The sequence below is a fragment of the Vicugna pacos genome, chromosome 34 (genome assembly GCF_048564905.1).
Source record: "Vicugna pacos chromosome 34, VicPac4, whole genome shotgun sequence".
Taxonomy (NCBI): Eukaryota; Metazoa; Chordata; class Mammalia; order Artiodactyla; family Camelidae; genus Vicugna; species Vicugna pacos.
This window is the reverse complement of record NC_133020.1, coordinates 17,295,861-17,314,523: the sequence shown is the minus strand read 5'-3', so window position 1 is coordinate 17,314,523 and position 18,663 is coordinate 17,295,861. Positions and strand designations below refer to the sequence as shown.

The 18,663-nt window shown below is 44.2% G+C and overlaps 1 protein-coding gene across 1 annotated transcript in view; it reads left to right on the top strand.

Moving 5' to 3' along the window:
• LOC116277830 (antigen WC1.1-like) overlaps positions 1-18,663 on the top strand; it is a 61,790-nt gene that overhangs the window by 34,595 nt on the left and 8,532 nt on the right. The window contains exons 9-13 of the mRNA XM_072954623.1: positions 10,658-10,966; positions 11,059-11,376; positions 14,418-14,510; positions 14,586-14,900; positions 16,004-16,318. Coding sequence (XP_072810724.1) covers positions 10,658-10,966; positions 11,059-11,376; positions 14,418-14,510; positions 14,586-14,900; positions 16,004-16,318 — 1,350 coding nt within the window. The remainder of the gene's footprint in view (positions 1-10,657; positions 10,967-11,058; positions 11,377-14,417; positions 14,511-14,585; positions 14,901-16,003; positions 16,319-18,663) is intronic.

The window sequence follows — 18,663 nt, the reverse complement described above, 5'->3', positions numbered from 1 at the left end:
ATGCTAGCTGACGGTGTGTCATGGGCTGCACCAGTAACTTGCAACTTTTACCTAAGTGAGCATACGTAGCATGTGAGCACTTTTTATTTCCACCTCCCCTTGCTCCTTTCTGTGGTGTGACTGACAGTAAAAGCATTAAAAATGAAAAGAGAATGAGTACATGTATTAGGGAGAGCAAAGGTAAGATAGATTTGGGGTTAAATTTCATGTTACATCAAGCTATGAATAAGGAGACATTCCAAAAGAGGGGATGGGTGGGTGCTGGAAAAAAATTGTACAGGAGCGTCAGCCAAATAGCTCTGGCCCCTGAGCCCCAGCCCGGCCCTCAGGGCAGGACTGCTGGCCTGGGCAGCTGCAGAGAGGGGAGGAGATCGGATCTGAAAATACTCTGTAGACTGCACCCCCCTCTCACCCTGGAGAGGGAGCGTGTACCCCCGGGGACATGTGAGTGCTGGACAGAGTGGCCCTACGAGCTGAGTAAGATCCCCGATGGGGAAACGTTATGTTCTGTCAAAGCCCCTTGTTCTCTTGAACCCCTCTGTTCCCCAGGACCCAGTCTCCAGATCATTCTGAGAAGTGGGGAAGGACCAACACCCTCACCTGCCCAACGTGGTGGTTCCACCTCATCCCCTGCATGTTCACCTGTGATCTCCTGTGCTCCTGGTCCTCATTTTCTGCTGGCCTGATAATTATTCTTGTATTTCAAGCCTTCGTGTGCTTCTCTGGCTATGAGCTCAGTCACAGGGACAAACAGTGGTTAATTCTGCAGGCAACTGATCCCTGCACCCTGACCCCGGGACGTCTCACATCCGCGGCAATCCGCCAGGATGATCGGGCTGGAGAAAGGCACTCTTGCTTGTTGATGCAGCTTTTGTAAACCAGTTCCGGTCCCCGGTGCTGGTTCTCAGGGACCTACAGAAGCATAAGGGCAAAGGACCCTGTTGCTCTTATAAGGAGATGTTGAAGAGTCAGAAGCTAATTGGTGTTCGAGCTTCAGACAGTGGCAGATGAAGCCTCCGATAGCATCTGAAATGGTAAAATGAGCCTCTATTGGCTGTCAGGAGGGAGGATGTGAGGGGACGGGTCTATATAGACCTGTGTCAGTGCCCTGATGCCTCCTCGCAGGGGTATTTTGCAGCTGGGACTGTGCTGTTGATGACATGGCGGTCAAGATGGCTCTGAATGGATATCTCTTCCTTCAGGGACTCTGTTTTGTCCTCCTCAGCATCGTGGTCGGGGGTCAAGGTAAGTGCCGTCCCCCTTTCCTGGGTCAACAGCAGGGGGTGGACACCTTGGTGAAGGGAGGGGTCCCTGGAGCTGTAGACCGAGTGTTCTTGACCGAGAAGGCACCACGCTGACTGTGCATATTGGTTCCTCTCCCGTGGAGGGTTGACTGGTCGTAGCAGCAGGTTATGCAGAGAAATGAATTTGGTCTGGACTGAGGTGGGTCAGTTTCAGTCCCCTCCACTGTCTCCCTTGTTTTCAGGGAGCATCTGCTGAGTCCCCGTGGGCCCCAGTGTGTGAAGGTCCAGCGAGTGACCTCTGCTGGGACTCCGGGCTGTTCCCCACACACTCCTGCTCTGTAGGGGACTGCCCCGTGGGATTTCCATGTTTTGTGCATTTGCGCTCCCTTAGGCTCTGTGCTTGTGCGTGTGTGTGTGTGTCTGTGTCTGTGTGTAGGGTGTGTGAGGTGTGTGAGAGGAACGGGGCTGCCGAGAAGGGACTGAGTCAGTTGGTCTGTGAAACACCCGGTGCCCGCACGGTTGGGTGTCATGTCAGCTGCACGTACCCAGATCGTAGATAATCTCGCACCTGCCTGCCCCTCTCTGGTTCCTCTCCTTCACCCCCACGGCCTCCCCTCTGCTTGTAGAGTGCCTGCCTAGCACTGGCTTTGGGAGGGGTCCTGCCTCCCAGCCTCACTTACTCCTCCCAGTGTCCCTTGTAGGTCAGAGGACCCTGCAGCCAAGAGTGGGGACGTCTTGTTTATAGTGATTAGCTGACGCTCAGCACCACTTATATACAGGTTCTCGAGTCCCTGCCCCGGTGCCCGGGGACTGTTTTCTGCTATGCTGGACTGGTCCTTTCCACTCCCTAGGATCCGTTGTGAGGCCTTTAGGTGCATTTTCTCCCGTGCCCTCTTTTTTCTCTCCTTGTAAGTGGGTTTCCACTGAGGGAGAGGACAGCAGGCATCCGGGTTAGTGCTGCTGAAAATCTGGTTCTTAGCTTTTAGGACACAGCTCTTCCAGGTTTGGGTGCTGGAACAGCTGAGACCACATACACACCTGTCTCCTCTCAGTGCTCATTATTGTACCCTAAGACCTCAGTCTCTCGGTCCCATAATTCTCCTTGGGAAACCCCATCCCCTCAAGTCTCTGCTCCGCCAGTGTTGACCAGATGCTGGTGAAGATTACCCTCCTGATGGCTCTCGCGTGCAGAGGTGGGTTTTGGTCCCATGAAATGGGGGGAGATAATGAGCATTCTGATACCAAGTCCCCGCCTCTTCCTCGGAAAACTGTAGGCAGTTTCCTCAGCAGTTCCTTGAGGAGCAGGAACATTTCACTGAAGCCAGCAGTGTGTTTGTTTTCTTCGAAACACCATTCAGATTTATTCTACCAAAAATTTATTCTTCAGCTTCATACAGCAGTGGACTTGCTCCTTGTGAGATGGTTGTCCTCGTCTCTCTGAACGTTGGATGATCTGAGGTGGGCACACATTACAGGAGTCTCCACCTTGAAATCCACGATGGGCATTGGCAAAAAATTACCCCTCAGCACAATGTGCAACACTAGACCCAATAACATTGACCCACAACATTAAATAATTCAGGATATATTATTTTGTAACTTGTTTGTATAATGAATAATATATTTTAGACATTTTTCTATGCCACTAACTATTCCCTTATAAACACTAAAACATTTTATTGTAATATTACAAAAATATAGGATATTATAGGGATAATATTGAAATTTTTAATTGTCTCCAATTATTATTTTGTGACTGAAACTCAATATGCTCAGCTAATCATGCTGTGCTGAGCATTTTTGTTTTCCATGTTTTTGCTATTATGGAGAAAGCTGCTCTGAACTTCCCTGTAGTTAAATGTAAGCACCACCTACGAGTGTTTCTCTTAATCACATTCTAAGATTGGAATTACTGGTTTATAGGCTAGGAATACTTTTAAGGCTTTTGACCCAGAGACTAATGCCTGTGAGAAATGTTTGCACTGAATTTTATTAGCTCTATTCTGTATCAGAATGTTAGTTTCCACGTACCTTTCCCAACATTGTCTTTTTATCACGTTTTTACATCTTTGGTAGTTTTGCAGGCAAAAGCTGGCATATATTAGCCAATTTAATCCTTCATTTGTGAATGACTTGCTGATGACATTTGTCCTTTTTAACTGGGGATGTTTGTCATTTCTGTCATGATTTCTATTGTGGCTCCTTCTACCATGACTGCTGCTGCCACCGACCCCCCAGACCCCACATCGCATTCCCTCTCGTGGGCTCATTTGCAAGCCTACAAGGCAGAATATATTTATTTCAAAAAGCAGATCAGAAAACTGAGGGAAAGCAAAGTGAAACCCCTTGCCTAAGGTGAGACAGGCGGAAGCAGCAGAGGCAAGGTTTGAACCCAGGCAGTTTGGGTCCAGAGTCCTTGTCCCTGTGAACAGTTCCATTTGTTAAGCTGACAATGTTTCCCTCAGCTGATTGGTTTCATTTTACCTTTTCTCTGTTTTCAGATCCATGGAAGTTTCTAATATTAACCATCTATAAAATTTCCCTTTTATGTTTCTGCTTTCGAAGCGACATTAAAAATATTCTTTTCCATTTCAAGTTTGAATAAATGATTGTATGTATTTTATAAATATATTTAAATATATTACAACACTAATAACTGTGAAAGTTATTTTATATAGGTATGAATTTATTTGTAATTTTACTTTGTTTTTTACTATATAATTCCTGAGTTTTGTCTTTTTGTTTTCTCACTGATTTCAATGCTGCATAAAGAAACATGGTAAATGACACCACTGCATTTTCCATACCTGCTTTTTGGAATTTATTTAGACTTTCATTCCACAAATGTTTATTGATTTACAGATAGCCTCGTAGGGTATTGAATTCATACCGTTTGCAGTTCACTAGGTGCTGGGGCCCCAGTGGTGATGAGTGAAGCGCTCCCTGGCCTGTAAAGCTAGTGAGGCTGGGCACCAAGACAAGAATTTATAATAAACTCTGACAAGTGCCATCAGCAGGGACACCAGCAGCATTTCTGAATCTAGCTGGGAGAAGCCGAGAAGGCTTCCTTAAAGAAGTACAATTTAAGCGGAGGCCATGCATTCTGGAAATGAAGTTGTTTACTATTTACAATGTATGGTATCGTTAATAGTGTCTAATATATAAACCCATGTTTGCACACATGTTTCCTATAGGCCACTTTTATATAACATGATTTATTTTAAATAGTTTATTTCAACAATCAAATGCTGAGGCATATACACTAAGCCTCCATAACTATTATTCTGTCATGTTTTCCTTGTATTTGCAAAACCTTTGTCCTATATGTATATATTTTCTATTTTACAGCTTTATTGAAATACAATTTGTATATAATATTGTGTAAGTTGCATAATGTGATGATTTGAAATAGATGTATATTATGGAATGATATCTATCATATCACAGAGCTAGCTTTTTGTGTGAATTATGAGAACCTTTAAGATTGACTTTATTAGTAACATTCAAGTATAGAAGTCCGTATTATGAACCTTAGTCACGTGTACATTACATCCCCAGAACTTACTTATGTTATAGGTAGAAGTTAGTGCCGTGTAACCACTTTCACCCATTTTCCCCTCCACCAACCCTGCCCAGGCACCACCCATATACTCTGTTTCTATGAGTTCAGCTTCTTTTGGATTCCACACGCAGATAAGGGAGATCAAACAGTATTTGTTTTTCTCTGTCTTGCTTATTTCATTTAGCATAAGGCCCTCAAGGTCCATCCATGTTGTCCCAAAGGCACAATTTCCTTCATTTTTACATGTATATCCATACCACCTACGCCTGTGTATACATGTATCTAAATCTACAGATATACCTAGAAATCTCTCTCTATACATCAAGTATTTACCACATTTTCTTCATCCTTATAATTGTCAATGAGCACTTAGGTTGTTTCCATTTCTTGGCTGTTGTGAATAATGCTGCCGATCATGGGAGTGCAGGTATCTCTTCAAGACCATGCTTTTATTTTTTAAGGTATATACCAGACGTGGAAGTTCTGGATCACGTAGTCGTTCTATTTTTTATTTTTTGAGGAATGTCCTTACTTTTTTCTACAGAAGATGTACCAATTTATATTCTCACCAACAGTGTACAAATTTCACCTTTTCTCTGAATCCTTCTCACCAACAGTGTACAAATTTCCCCTTTTCTCCACATGCTTGCCAACCACTGTTATCTGTTGTCTTTTTGACAAGAGCCATTGTAAGAGGGGTGAGGTGATAGCTCGTGGTTTTGATTTGCTTTTTCCTGATAGTGATGTTGAGCATGTTTTCATGTACCTGTTGCCATTTGTTTATCTTCTTTGGGAAAAATGTGTATTTATATCCTTTGCCTATTTTAAAATCAGATTATTTGTGTCTGTGTGTGTGTTTTTGCAGTTGACTCACGAGTTTCTCATATATATTGGATATTAACCTCTCTCAGACATGTAATTTGTAAATAGTTTTTTCCATTCCGTAGGTTGTCTTTTTATTTTGTGGATAGTTCCTTTTGCTCCACAGGAATTGTTTAGTTTGATGTGGTCTCACTGTTTATTTTGATTGTGTTGCTTGTGCTTTAGGTGTCATATCCAAAAAATTATTGACAAGACCCACGTGAAGAAATTTTTTTCCCAAGAGTTTTATAGTTTCAGGTCTTACAAGGATTCGAGTCTTTAGTGCATTTTGAGTTAACTTCGGGAGTAGTGTAAGATAGGGGTTCCAGTTGCATTCTTTTGCACGTAAATATCAGTTTTTCCCAACGCCATTGATTAGAAAGACAACCTTTTTCCATTGAGTATTCTTGGCTTGCTAGTCAGACATTAGTTGACCATATATGCACGGGTTAATTTCTGAGCCCTCATTCTCTGCTGTTGGTCTGTGTGGCTATTTTCATATCTTTGCTCCATGGTTTGATTACTATAGTCATGGCGTATAGTTAGGAATCACAAATCCAGCTTGGTTTTTGTTGTTGTTGTTTTCTCAAACATTGCCTTGACTGTGAGGTCTTTCGTGTTTCACAATGAAGTTTAGTATTTTTCTTCTATTTCTGTGAAAAAGCCATTGGTCTTGATAAGAATTACATTGAACTTACAGATGGCTTTGGGTCGGATGCACATTTTAACAATATTAAATCTTCTAATTCATGAACATGGGATAGTTTTCCATTGATTTGTGTCTTCCTCAATTTCTTTCATCAGTCTTATACTTTTTATAAGATCTTTCACCTGTTGTAAAATTATTAAGTATTTTATTGCTCTTGATATAATTTTAATGAGATTATCCTCTTAATTTTTTCCCAATGTTTCACTGTTAATGTATAGAAGTGAAAATGGTTTCTGTACATTGATTTTGTCTCGTACGACTTTGCTTAATTTGTTTATTTGTTCTAACAGTTTTTTACCTTGGTTGGAGTGTTAAGGTTTTTTACATATATAGCATCATGTCATGTACACAGACAATGTTAATCCTTCCCTTTCAGTTTGGATGCTTTTATTTCTTTTTTAGCTTAATTGCTCTGGCTGGGACTTCCAGTACTATAAGAATGGAATAAGAGTAGACACACTTGTCTCATTTCTGATCTTAGAGGAAAAGCTTTCAACCTTTCATCATTGAGTGTCATATTAACTCTGAGCTTCTCATATATGGTCTGTATTATGCTGAGGAATATTCTTTCTATATCTAAGGTTTTAAGAGGTTATTAAATTTAAGGATATTAAAATTTGTCAGATTTTTTTCCTGCTTCTAGTGAAATGATCATGATTTTTATCTTTCATTCTGTTAATATAGTGTATCTCATATATTGACTTGCATGTTTAAGCATCCTTGCATCCTAAAGATTAATCTCATCTGATCATGGTGTTTAGTCCTTTTAATGTGTGTTGAATTCAGTTGGCTATATTTGTTGAGAATGTTTGCATTTATATTCATCAAGGTCATTGGCTTATAACTTTCTTTCCTTGGAGTGTCCTTACATGGCTGTGGTCTCAGGTTAATGCTGGCCATGTAAAATGACTTTGGAAGTGTCCGTTCTTCAGTCTTTTGGAATAGTTTAGAAAGGATAAGCATTATTTCCTCTTAAATATTTGGTAGAATACACCAATGGAAACATCTGTTTTTGGCCTTTCCTTTGGGAGATGTTTAAGTACTGATTCAATCTCTTTTCTCAGTATTGATGTTTTTCAGTATGCTGAGGCCTCCCTCAGTCCCTTGTCATGCAGGTCTCTCCACACACAGCTGACAACATGGCAGCTGGCTTCATCAGAGCAAGGGAGAGCAAGATAGGGCAACAAGGGAGAAACCAGAGTCGACTTAAAAGCTAATCTCTTAAGTGACAACTCTTTACTTTTGCCAAATCCCATTTGTTAGATGCATGTTATGAGGTACAGTCACGTGTAGGGGGTCACACAGGGACATGGGTACCCAGAGGAAGGCTTCTTAGGGACGTTTTAGAGGCTGCTTATCACAGTCCTCTGTTCCTAAGCTACATGAGAATGCCACGGATGGGACAGAGAAAGAGAGGGAAGCTTTCTCCCTGGCATCATGGGCTGTGAGCTGTAACTGAGACAGGGGGTCTGGGCCCCTGGTGGTCTTGGGCATGTCTCCTGGGAGGGCAGCATCCAGAGTCCTCTGAAAGCCTGTCCTCAGTGGTGTCCCTGGAGCTGGGCTCTACAGGCTTGAGAGAAATAATTGAGTGTATCCCTTCCCAGCCCTGTGTCCAGTGATGCCACACTGGTAGCTTAGAAATGAGCACTGTGGGAATATTTGCACCATAGAAATTAACAAATCCTATAGACCAGGCATTTTTTTTCCCTCAGAGAGCTCTTTTTAAAATATTTGTACCACCGCATTGTCTCCTAAAATCTCTCCTATGTCTTGTGCTCTGTGTCTGTGTCTCTCTTGCAGCTCTGGAGCTGAGGCTGATGGATGGAAGCCACCGCTGCGAGGGGAGAGTGGAAGTGAAGCACCAAGGAAGATGGGGCACCGTGAGCCAGTACCTCTGGGACTTGCAGGATGCAGCTGTGGTGTGCAGACAGCTGGGATGTGGAGATGTTTTTCAGGCTCCCATAGCATCGTATTTTGGACCAGGGGTTGGCCCCATTTGGCTTTTGAATGTTTCCTGTGAAGGGACAGAGTCAGCTCTCTATGACTGTTCTAAAAATCCTATTAAAGACTACACTAGTGATGGCTGGTCCCATAATTGGGAAGCTGGAGCAGTCTGCTCAGGTAAGACCTGATCAGTGTGGGAGGGAACCCCCAGCAGGAAGAGCCTCAGTCTCATTCCCAGAATAACTGTGAGCCTTCAGAGCACACCTGGGTGAAGACTCCAGTAACACAGTGCTTTCTTGAGGATTAGGTGCTCAAGGCAGCATAAGGGCTGTTTGGCCCTGGGCAGTAAAGGCCCCAGACCTATGGGTCCCTGGGCCCTCAGCGCTCTGTGATGTGTTTCAAGAGGCAGAGTGCTGAGGTTAAATGTTTCACACAGGTACAACTGCTGAGCTGGACCTCTGTGACTTAGTTCCATCATGGGAGCTGTTTTGTGTTCGTTTATGAGATGGTCGGTCAGGTGCAGGTACAAGAGAGGGGCGACAAACACAGTTAATTTTACTCCTGGGTCCTAGAGGGACAGAGTCACCACGCGCCATAAGGGAGATACGTTGGGGATATGCCAAGGGAGCAGACTCAGCCAAGCACGGGGAGCCAAAAGAGAGAGTGAAGACCTGTGAACATGTGACAATATTGGGCGTCAGGGTGGAGTTACACAGGCAAAAGGGGTGAAGGGATTTCACTGGTGCATCTGAGCATCACTAGGTCACAGTCAGGGGAGGGAAGACAGGGGATTTGTGGTGGGGGTTAGTCCTTGCTCATTGCTGCTCCTGGTCACCTGGGTGGGGTGCTCACATCAGGTTTGTGGGGATTTTGAGGCAGCAGGAAAATATAAAGTTCTAAAATCTACAGTGCAGTAGCTGGAGGAAAGCAAGTATTAATGGCAGTGAGGACAAGAGAACTGGAAAGTGACTCATAAGAAGTGCTCTGTCCTGTCTAAATGTGTCTGACCAGAGCCAAGGTGGAGGAAGTAAAGACAGCAGTGAACCTAGAGTGTGAGTGGGTGGTCAGAGAATTTACCAGAGATGTGTCCAGTTGGTATTACAAAGATGGATGAGATGTCCAAGACATAAATCCCATGAGAACACCTGGAATGGAGGAAGAGATCAGATATCATAGTGAATTCCCTAATGCTTGCGGTTGGGTCCTAGAAGAGGACCAGCTAATCTGAAGGGATGATGGGATGGGGGAGCCCGAAGGACATTTGCAATAAGCCCTTAGCAGCCAGTGCTAATCAGCTCTTTTGTGTTCTGTCGGGGACGATCATCAGAAAAGGGATCTTTTCCAGCCTCACTTTCCGTAGACCTTTGATAATACTCATTTAGGGTCCTAAGAAAATAATGACTTTCATTTTGAAGCTAGTTTATTGAGGTGTGATTGACATACAGAAAGCTGCACCTATTTAATGTTTACAACAACTGCTAGGTTATCAAGAGAAATGACTAGGACCTCCCCTTCTCTCTCCTGTGGCTCTCTGAGCTTTCTCAACACAACTTAACAGATTCATCTTCTTATCGTTTTGAGTCACCTAAGAAATTCATGGGAATGTTTTGTCTCCAAAAATTATCAAAAAATAAAACTTGATGCAATAAAAGTGGATTGGTTACAATGTGTGTATTTTTTCTCTTGAGCCATCATCTATCTGCAGGTCAACTTGCACTCATGGATCCAGCCCTCGGGATTTTCTCTACCTAAGTCACTGGAGGATTGGCTCTTTGGAGAGAAATCTGATCAGACTATCAATCCCATAAGACTCAGGATGGTTTTCTAACTTTGTCTGGATGATGGGTCTCTACTGTCACAGCCCAGGTCCCTGTGGGTTGATTCTATTCTTCATATCTCTGTACTCAAATTTGAGTGTGCAGAAGTTTATGTATTACTGATGTGGGATCTGTAGGCCCAACGATCTTAAATTAGAAATTCACTTCTCCGACCAATGCTCTGAAATGTATGTTCCTGGTATTCAGTCATTCTGGATGACCTGTCCTGAGCCCTGTAGTTTCTAGATCCCTAGATAAGGGATTCACATTTCTAACCAATCTCATTATATATGTTCTTGGGATTCAGCCATTCCAAATGACCTCTGCAAATTCTTCTGGATTTCTCTACAGCAACTGTCTTGTGAAATGCGGTTATAACACTAAATGACAAATTCCCTCTCCATGCTCCGCCTTTGGAGAAAAAAAGTTTTGCTTCCACGCCATTGCCTGTGACATGTTATTTGCCAATTGCCAAGAAGATCATGAACACTTACTGGGTTTATTTGCTTGTTTCTCTTAGGATTTGTGCATCTGGTTGGAGGGCATGGACCCTGCTCAGGACAAGTAGAAGTGCATTCTGGAAAAGAGTGGACTCCAGTGTCTGATGGGAACTTTACATTCCTCGCAGCCCAGGTCATCTGTGCAGAGCTGGGCTGTGGCAAGGCTGTGTCTGTCCTGGGACACGTGCCCTTCAGAGAGTCAGATGGTCGAGTCTGGGAGGAAGAGTTCGCATGTACCGGGGAGGAGCCTGAGCTCTGGTCCTGCCCCAGGGTGCCCTGTCCAGGAGGAACCTGCCGCCACAGTGGAGCTGTTCAAGTTGTCTGTTCAGGTGAGATGCGGATCAGGACTCTAACCTCCCTGCACACCCTGGTCAGGTAAGAAAAACATGAGATTTTGCTGAGCTCCTGTCTTTTCTACCAGCATACACAGAAGTGCGGCTCATGAACAATGGCACGTCTCAGTGTGAGGGACAAGTGCAGATGCATATTTCTGGAGGATGGAGAGCGCTCTGTGCATCCCACTGGACCATGGCCAACGCCCATGTTGTCTGTCGTCAGCTCGGCTGTGGAGTCGCCACCTCCACCCCCAGAGGAACATACTTTGTTGAAGGAAGCGATCCGATCTGGAAAGCCCGATTTCACTGCTCGGGGGCTGAGTCCTTCTTGTGGAATTGCCCTGTGACTGCCCTGGGTGCTCCTGACTGTGCCCACGGAAACACAGCCTCTGTGATCTGCTCAGGTAAGAGAGAGGGAGGGGCTGACTGGTACTCAGGATGCTCCTTGTGGAAAATGTCCCCAAGAGCAGAGAATGAGGGAAAATGGCTTCAAAAGTTAAATATTTCATGATGAAATATGTTTTTCCTCATCATTTATTCATTTTTTGAAATGAGGTCGAGAAGCATTAAGGGGAATAATATTTTTAAAATAAACATAGGTATTTAAGTATAATCATAGAGAACAATGGATATGCATTCAGTGTACACCACAGTGAAGAGTTTTTTTCCAGTTCTGAATCATTTGAGAATTAGTATACACATCAGATTCCTCTACTAGGTACCTCAGCATATATTTCTTAAGTATAAAGATATTCATTAAAATATAGGAAATTTCAATCTCATGCAATATTATTAAGTGTTTAGCTTGAAATACATCTGAGATTAAGGTTGGTTGCTTTTTGTGTTTTTATAGTAGAAAGATTAAATTATAAATTCAATATTTTTAATAAATCAAGATTATTTAGATTTTCTGTTCATTCTGGTGTCATTTCCTGTGGTGCTATTCAAAGAATTTCTCCACTTTTTGCTAAATGTTGAAAGGTTTTGGCAAAGGGGAAGTGACACCAGCATCATGGTGGTGTAAGATGTGCCTCCTTTTTGCCCTTCTTTTTACCAACGAATTAACCATACGTCCATGATTAAAAGTGCCTCTGTGAAAGTTGTGGGATGCAATATCTTATAACAAGAAACAGTTGGATGGTCAACAGGCAACATGCAGAACAGGAGAAAATATGTGTAAAAGCTATATAAGATCAGGGATTAATACCCAAAATATATTAAAAAAAAAGCTCTACAACTCAATAGCAGAAACCCAAACAATCTGTCTGAAATTGAGCAGAGGAACTGATTAAAGATTTTCCAAATAAGACATTCAAATGGCCAACAGATGCATGAAGGGTGCTCCACATCACCAGTCATCAGGGAGATGCAAACCATAACCATAATGAGATGTTACCTTATAGCGTTTAGAGAGACTATCATCCAGAAGACGAGATACACACGCAGGTGAGGAAATGTGCACAAGTGAAGCCTGTGCTCTCTTGGTGGGAATGTAAATTGGTTCAACCACTACGGAAAACAGTATGGAGTTTCCTCCAAAATTAAAAAATAGAGCATTCCTAATTCTGGGTGTGGACTTCAGGAAATGAATATAGGATATTGAAAATATGGCTGCACTCCCATGTCCATTGCAGCAGTATTGACAATAGCCAAGATACACAAACAAGTCACGTGTCCTTCAACACATAAACGAATAAAGAACATGTGATACACACACACACACACACACACACACACAGACACACACACAGAGTAACATTATGCAACCACGAGAAAGAGGAGACTTCTGCCATTGGTGACAACATGGATGGACCTTGATGGCATTGTGTTTAGTAAGGTAGATTATACGGAGAAGGAAGAACATTGTGTATCATTTTTATGTGGAATCTTAAAAAGCCTTACTTGTAAAAACAGAGAGTAGAATGGTGGTCACCATGGACTGGGAGGTGGGGGAATAAGGATTTGTTTGAGGGTACAGAATTAGAAGATGAATAGATTCTGGTGATCTAAGGTGTAGTATAGTGATTGTAGTCAACAATACTGAATTATAAACTTCAAAATGGCTAAAAGAGTAGCTGTTAAATGTTCTCATTGTGAAAAAGAAAGCATAATTATGTGATGTGACAGAGGTATTAGCCAAAGCTACACTGGTAATAGTATTAAAATATATAAACGTATCAAATTAAAAATATGCTCTGGGGAAAAAAAACCAAAAGCCCTGGCAAAAGATTATTCATAATATCCCCTTAACCTCTTTTTAATGTGTATATGTAGTGTAGTGACAGATCTTTTTTGTTTCTTTTCTTCCTTTTTGGAGGGGTAATTAGGTTTTAATGTATTTCTTAACTATTTATTTTTATTCTGGAAATACTGGGGATTGAACCCAGGACCCCGTTCATGCTACGCATGTGCTCTACCGCTGAGCTATACCCTCCCTCCCTTTGTTTTCTTTTCCCCCTTGTTGAATGATGAATTTTATGTCTTTTCAGAAAAATGAGGCTTAAATGATTTTTTCTGTGTCTTTGCCTTATATTTGACTGATTTTTATAATTATATCTATTATTGGTCTACTTTCTATGGGTCAGATTTGATGTGCATTGTCTTTGTTTATAGTTACTTTTTTTTCACTTTTTTTATTGAAGTGCAGTCAATTACAATGTGTCACTTTCTGGTGTACAGCACAATGTCCCAGTCGTGCACATACATACATGTATCCGTTTTCATATTTTTTTCATTAGAGGTTATTACACGATATTGAACAGAGTTCCCTGTGCTATACTGGAGAAATTTTTTTAATACCTGGGTATGTTTGATTGACATACATTGTAGATGAAAAATTGTAGAACTTCTTCAGACAGGTCTTACTTGCTGCCTCCAGGCACCTGATTTAGGGAGTGGATGACCTCATTTAAAAGAAAGTGAAGTAGTTAGAGCCGGCATCTGTCCCTGTGAGGAACAGTCTATATCCGGTTCACTCTTGTTCTGTGACGCAAGTGTTCCCGTTAACAGGGCTCCTCCTCTTTGCTAGACCCTGAATGACGCTTTGTGCTCCCCGAGCTCTGTGAGTCTGCAGAGTCTCTGATGAGCTTCTCAGAGACTCACCTTTTACATGTCAATTGACAAAGGCCTCAGAAGAGGTGGCTCACCTCTGCCTTCCACATCGGAGAGCATGGGTCCAAATACTCTCACCGCCTTGGGAGCTCTCAGCACTGCCCCAAATATTGATACTTTCTCGGTTTTGTAAACTCATTCTTCGTGAAATGCTTGGCTTAAAACAGAAATTCTGGCACCGTCAGAAGCAGAACGCTCCATAGAGAAGGTGAACTCTAAATAGGGTAACTTCACTGCTGTGTTACAGCTTTCATCTCAGACCTGATCAGCAGGTCATTATTTGGTTTAATTCAATTTCCTGTTCTTCAACCCGCTGATCATTGCTGTCCTGCAGGAAACCAGACCCAGGTGCTGCCCCAGTGCAACGACTCCGTGTCTGAACCGGGAGGCTCTGCAGCCTCAGAGGGGAGCCCGGCCAACTGCTCAGGTGGGGGTCCCGCAGGCCTAGAAGCCCTCCCTCCCCTGTGGAAAGGCCCCCACTGGCACGAGCCTCTCCCCGCAGACAGCAGGCGGCTCCGCCTGGCGGACGGGGGCGGCCGCTGCGCAGGCAGAGTGGAGATCCTCCACCAGGGCTCCTGGGGCACCATCTGTGATGACGGCTGGGACCTGGCCGATGCCCACGTGGTGTGCAGACAGCTGGGCTGCGGACAAGCCGTGGATGCCTCGGCCTTGGCTCGCTTCGGGGCGGGATCCGGGCCCATCTGGCTGGACGAGCTGAACTGCACGGGGAAGGAGCCGCACGTGTGGAGGTGCCCTTCGCGGGGCTGGGGGCGGCACGACTGCAGGCACAAGGAGGACGCGGGGGTCGTCTGCTCAGGTCTGCGCGGCGCTGGGCCGCGGGCGGGGGGCCGGGGGCGCGGGCCCTGGGGGTCGGGGGTCTGAGCCCTGAGGGAGAGCTGCTGGCAGGGCCAGAGGAGGAAGCCCCTTCCCTGGAGCCCGTCTTTCCAGCGGGTGAGACCAGGTGCTCTCTCGTCCTCCTGCAGCGGCTGAGGGGCTGGGCCTTCCTGCTCAGCAGCATCTCCTGGCAGAGCCGTTTCTTACAGTTTCCACGTGAAAGCAGGGCTCACTCTTCAGTTCCCACTGGTAGGAAAGTCTGGAGATCCTACTGACATCATAATGTCACCACGTATTGAGTAGTTAAAAAAATCAGGAGTGTATTATTTCACCGTTGTGCAGGTTAGACTTCTGACAGGGGTCATGGTGGGCTGACGTCACGGTGTCCACAGGGCTGCATTCTACCTGGAGCCTTTGGGGAGAATTCCTCAGCCTTTTCTAGTTTCTAAAGGCGGCATGAATTCCTTGGCTCAGAGCTCCTTCTCTTTTTCTTCAGACAGACAACCTTGTCTCCACCGATCATTCTTCCATGTCTCATCTCCCTCTAATCACAGTCAGGGAAAGGATTTCAATTTTAAGGATAGTGGATGGGAAAGTGCCATTAGACTGGGCTCACATGTTAATCCACAATATCCCATCTTAATCTGACCATCCCATGGCCCCTGACTTAATCATATGCGTAAAATCCCTTTTGCCAGATAAGGTAGCATTTTCACAGGTTCCAGGGACTGGGATGCGGACGTTTCTGGGGGGTCCACCCTTCTGCCTGCCTCCCTACTATCCACATCCCTTTCACATCCTCTTCCCAGGGTTTTTCAGGAAGTAGGATTCAGCTCCCCCTCCCTGCAGGGTGCCCGGATGAGTGTTCCTCTCAGTTCATTTTCCATCACATCATTGCGGTAGAAATAGAGAGACAGACAGAAATGCACTAACTCAGGTAAAAGGGAGACCAATTTCAGTCTTGTCACCTAGTGAGTATCTCCTCAGCATGGTCAGTGATGACTGTTCACAATTTTAGGGAGAGAGGAACACCCAGATCTTTGAATGGAGTGTCAACTGTGCCCTGTCTCCCCCTTTCAATTTTAGAGTTCCTGGCCCTGAGGATGGTGAGCGAGGACCAGGAGTGTGCCGGGTGGCTGGAAGTCTTCTACAACGGGACCTGGGGCAGTGTCTGCCGCAGCCCCATGGATGACTTCACCTTGTCCATCGTCTGCAGCCAGCTTGGCTGTGGGGACAGGGGACAATTGGACACTTCTGTTGCCTTAAGGGAAGGTTCTAGACCCCGGTGGGTAGATTTAATCCAGTGTCGGAGAACTGATACCTCTCTCTGGGAGTGTCCTTCTGACCCTTGGACATACAATTCCTGTTCTCCAAAGGAGGAAGCTTACGTCTCTTGTGCAGGTAACTTACTGCCTGTTTCTATGTCCCACCAGTTTTTGTAGGATGTTGCTAATGAGATTTTATATTTTCAAATCTAAGTGATGACTTTAAGTTGCATGTACAAAATGAAGTGTGGATAAAGATTATCTAATCCATAGTGTTTGAAAGGATAAAGTAAAAAAAAACCTACGCTGACAGCAGTTTATGTGAAACATACCAGGGAGATTGGGCTGAATTGTGGGAAGCATAAATAAAACTCAGACTTTCCAAGCAACTGTTAAGTAACTAGGAGTAGTTATTGATAAGCCCAATACCTTAACGTAGGTAGGGACAGAGCAGAGAATCAGTCCTGATTGCTCTGTCTCTTAAACGCTGGGTGTTTGACTCTGAATTGCATCTACACCAGCTAGACTGACTCTCAAGACGGTTTGCTGGTAGATTGCAATTGAGTGTCTTGTAGGTAAAAATCTACATTCCAGGCAAGAGTACAGAGAAGAGAAAAGACATAGTCACTGTTCTCATGACACTTATAATCCAGTATGGAAATCTCCCATTAGACAGGAATTTCAAGAGTCATGAAGAATGAGAAAGTGCTATGGAAGTGTGTGATTGGGGCAAAAGTAGAAATCATGCTTACCTGGAGAACTGAAGGATGAGTAAGGGTTTCTTAAAGGAAGAAGTGGAGAGATGTTTTTGGTCCATGTAAGTCCTGCTGTGGGAGGAAACATGGTGTCTTAGAGGTACTGAGAAAATTGCATCCTGGCCAGAGCAGAAAGAGGGTGAGAGGCTGTGCTGCAGGATTCCGGTGGAGTGATGAGCAGAGCCAGACACCTCTGGGAGTCAGGACCCAAGAAAACCATCCCGTTAAAGAGGAATTTGTTTATCCTCTTGGCTGGGACGTCATGTAGAACCTCTGAGAGGTCATTGGGCTCAAGTTGCCATATCTTCCTGCTTGAATTTATCTCTTCTAAGACGCCCTCAGAATCCCAGTGTCCTTGGCTGAACCTTCATCCTCTGGGCTTTTCTTCCACTACCGTGCACTCATCTGTCCGCCTCATCTTACTCACCCACAGTGTTCTGCAGAGTTTGTTGGAATTTGGATCCCATCATCCTCAAATTCCCTTATAGCCTCAGTGGTCCCTTCTCTCTCATGTTCTGATCAAAACCTGATTTTTCTCCTGAAAACACTGATTTTTGTATTGACTGGAGGCTGTGTGTTTCTCTTTTCACACACTTTTGTCTGGAGTGCGACTTGGAGTAGGGAGCTCCTTGTCCCGAGGTGAATTTCAACAATTCCTCTCCTGTTTCTTCTCAACCTGCAGCTCATCCAGCAGCTAGAGCACCAGGCTCACCAGGTTCTTCATCGACGTCTTATTCCTGGAACCATTAGTAGTTACTCGACACCCTTAAACAGAACTGAGACAAATCTCCACCTCATTGTTTGTTGTTTTTATTCTTACTGGGTTGCACCTCCTGTGTTCAGCCCTTATGTCTTAGACGTTCTCAGGGCTCAGTGTCAGACGCTTTACTCGTTTTTATCTATACTCCCTCCCTACGGCCCATGCCCTAAACGATATGTGTACACTGAAAAGTCTCAGATATACGCCTCTGCAACTGACGTCGGCCTTTATCTCCAAACTCATATATTCCATGGCTACCTGACATCTCCAGCTGAATATCAATAGACCACTCAGATTTAGTCCAGAACAGAATGTTGATTCTACCTTAGCAACATCTGCTGCTAACTTTCCTCCACTATTATTCTCCCCTCTAAAGTTAATGTCACTACCGTTACTCAGTTCCTTAAGCTCAATGTACAGGAGTCAACCTTTATCTCTCCTGTTCCCTCACCCTCTGCTTTCAGTGTAGCAGCACGTTCTGTTGGCTCTATCTTCAAATATATCCTTAGTCCTTGTGTTCCTCTATGTTCACTATCATCTTGGTCTGGGAAAGATGATCTCTGTCCGGATTATTCCAACAGTTTCTGGCAGTCATGTAGGTCCATTCTTCCCCTTCCTTAATATATTCTTTCTCTGTCAGGTAGAGAGCGATTTTTAAAATGACTTTGTATCCTGTTTCTTGCCAGTAAGCCCCCAGAAGCTTCCTACTCAACTCAAGATCAAACTCCAATTTTTTCTAGTGTTTGACAAAAGCCTACAATGTCTGTCCCCTACCAAGCACTCAGTCCTCCTCTGCTCTTAACTCTTCCTTCAGTCGATGTGCATATTGACCTTCTTTGTGTCCACAAAATAGGCAGAATGGGCAGTAAGGGAAGGTGTCGCCATCCTTTAACGCCTCAGTATCCTCTTACCAGACAGTTGGTGTGTCCATCTTACGACCTCGCACCAGCTGTTCTGTCTGCTTTG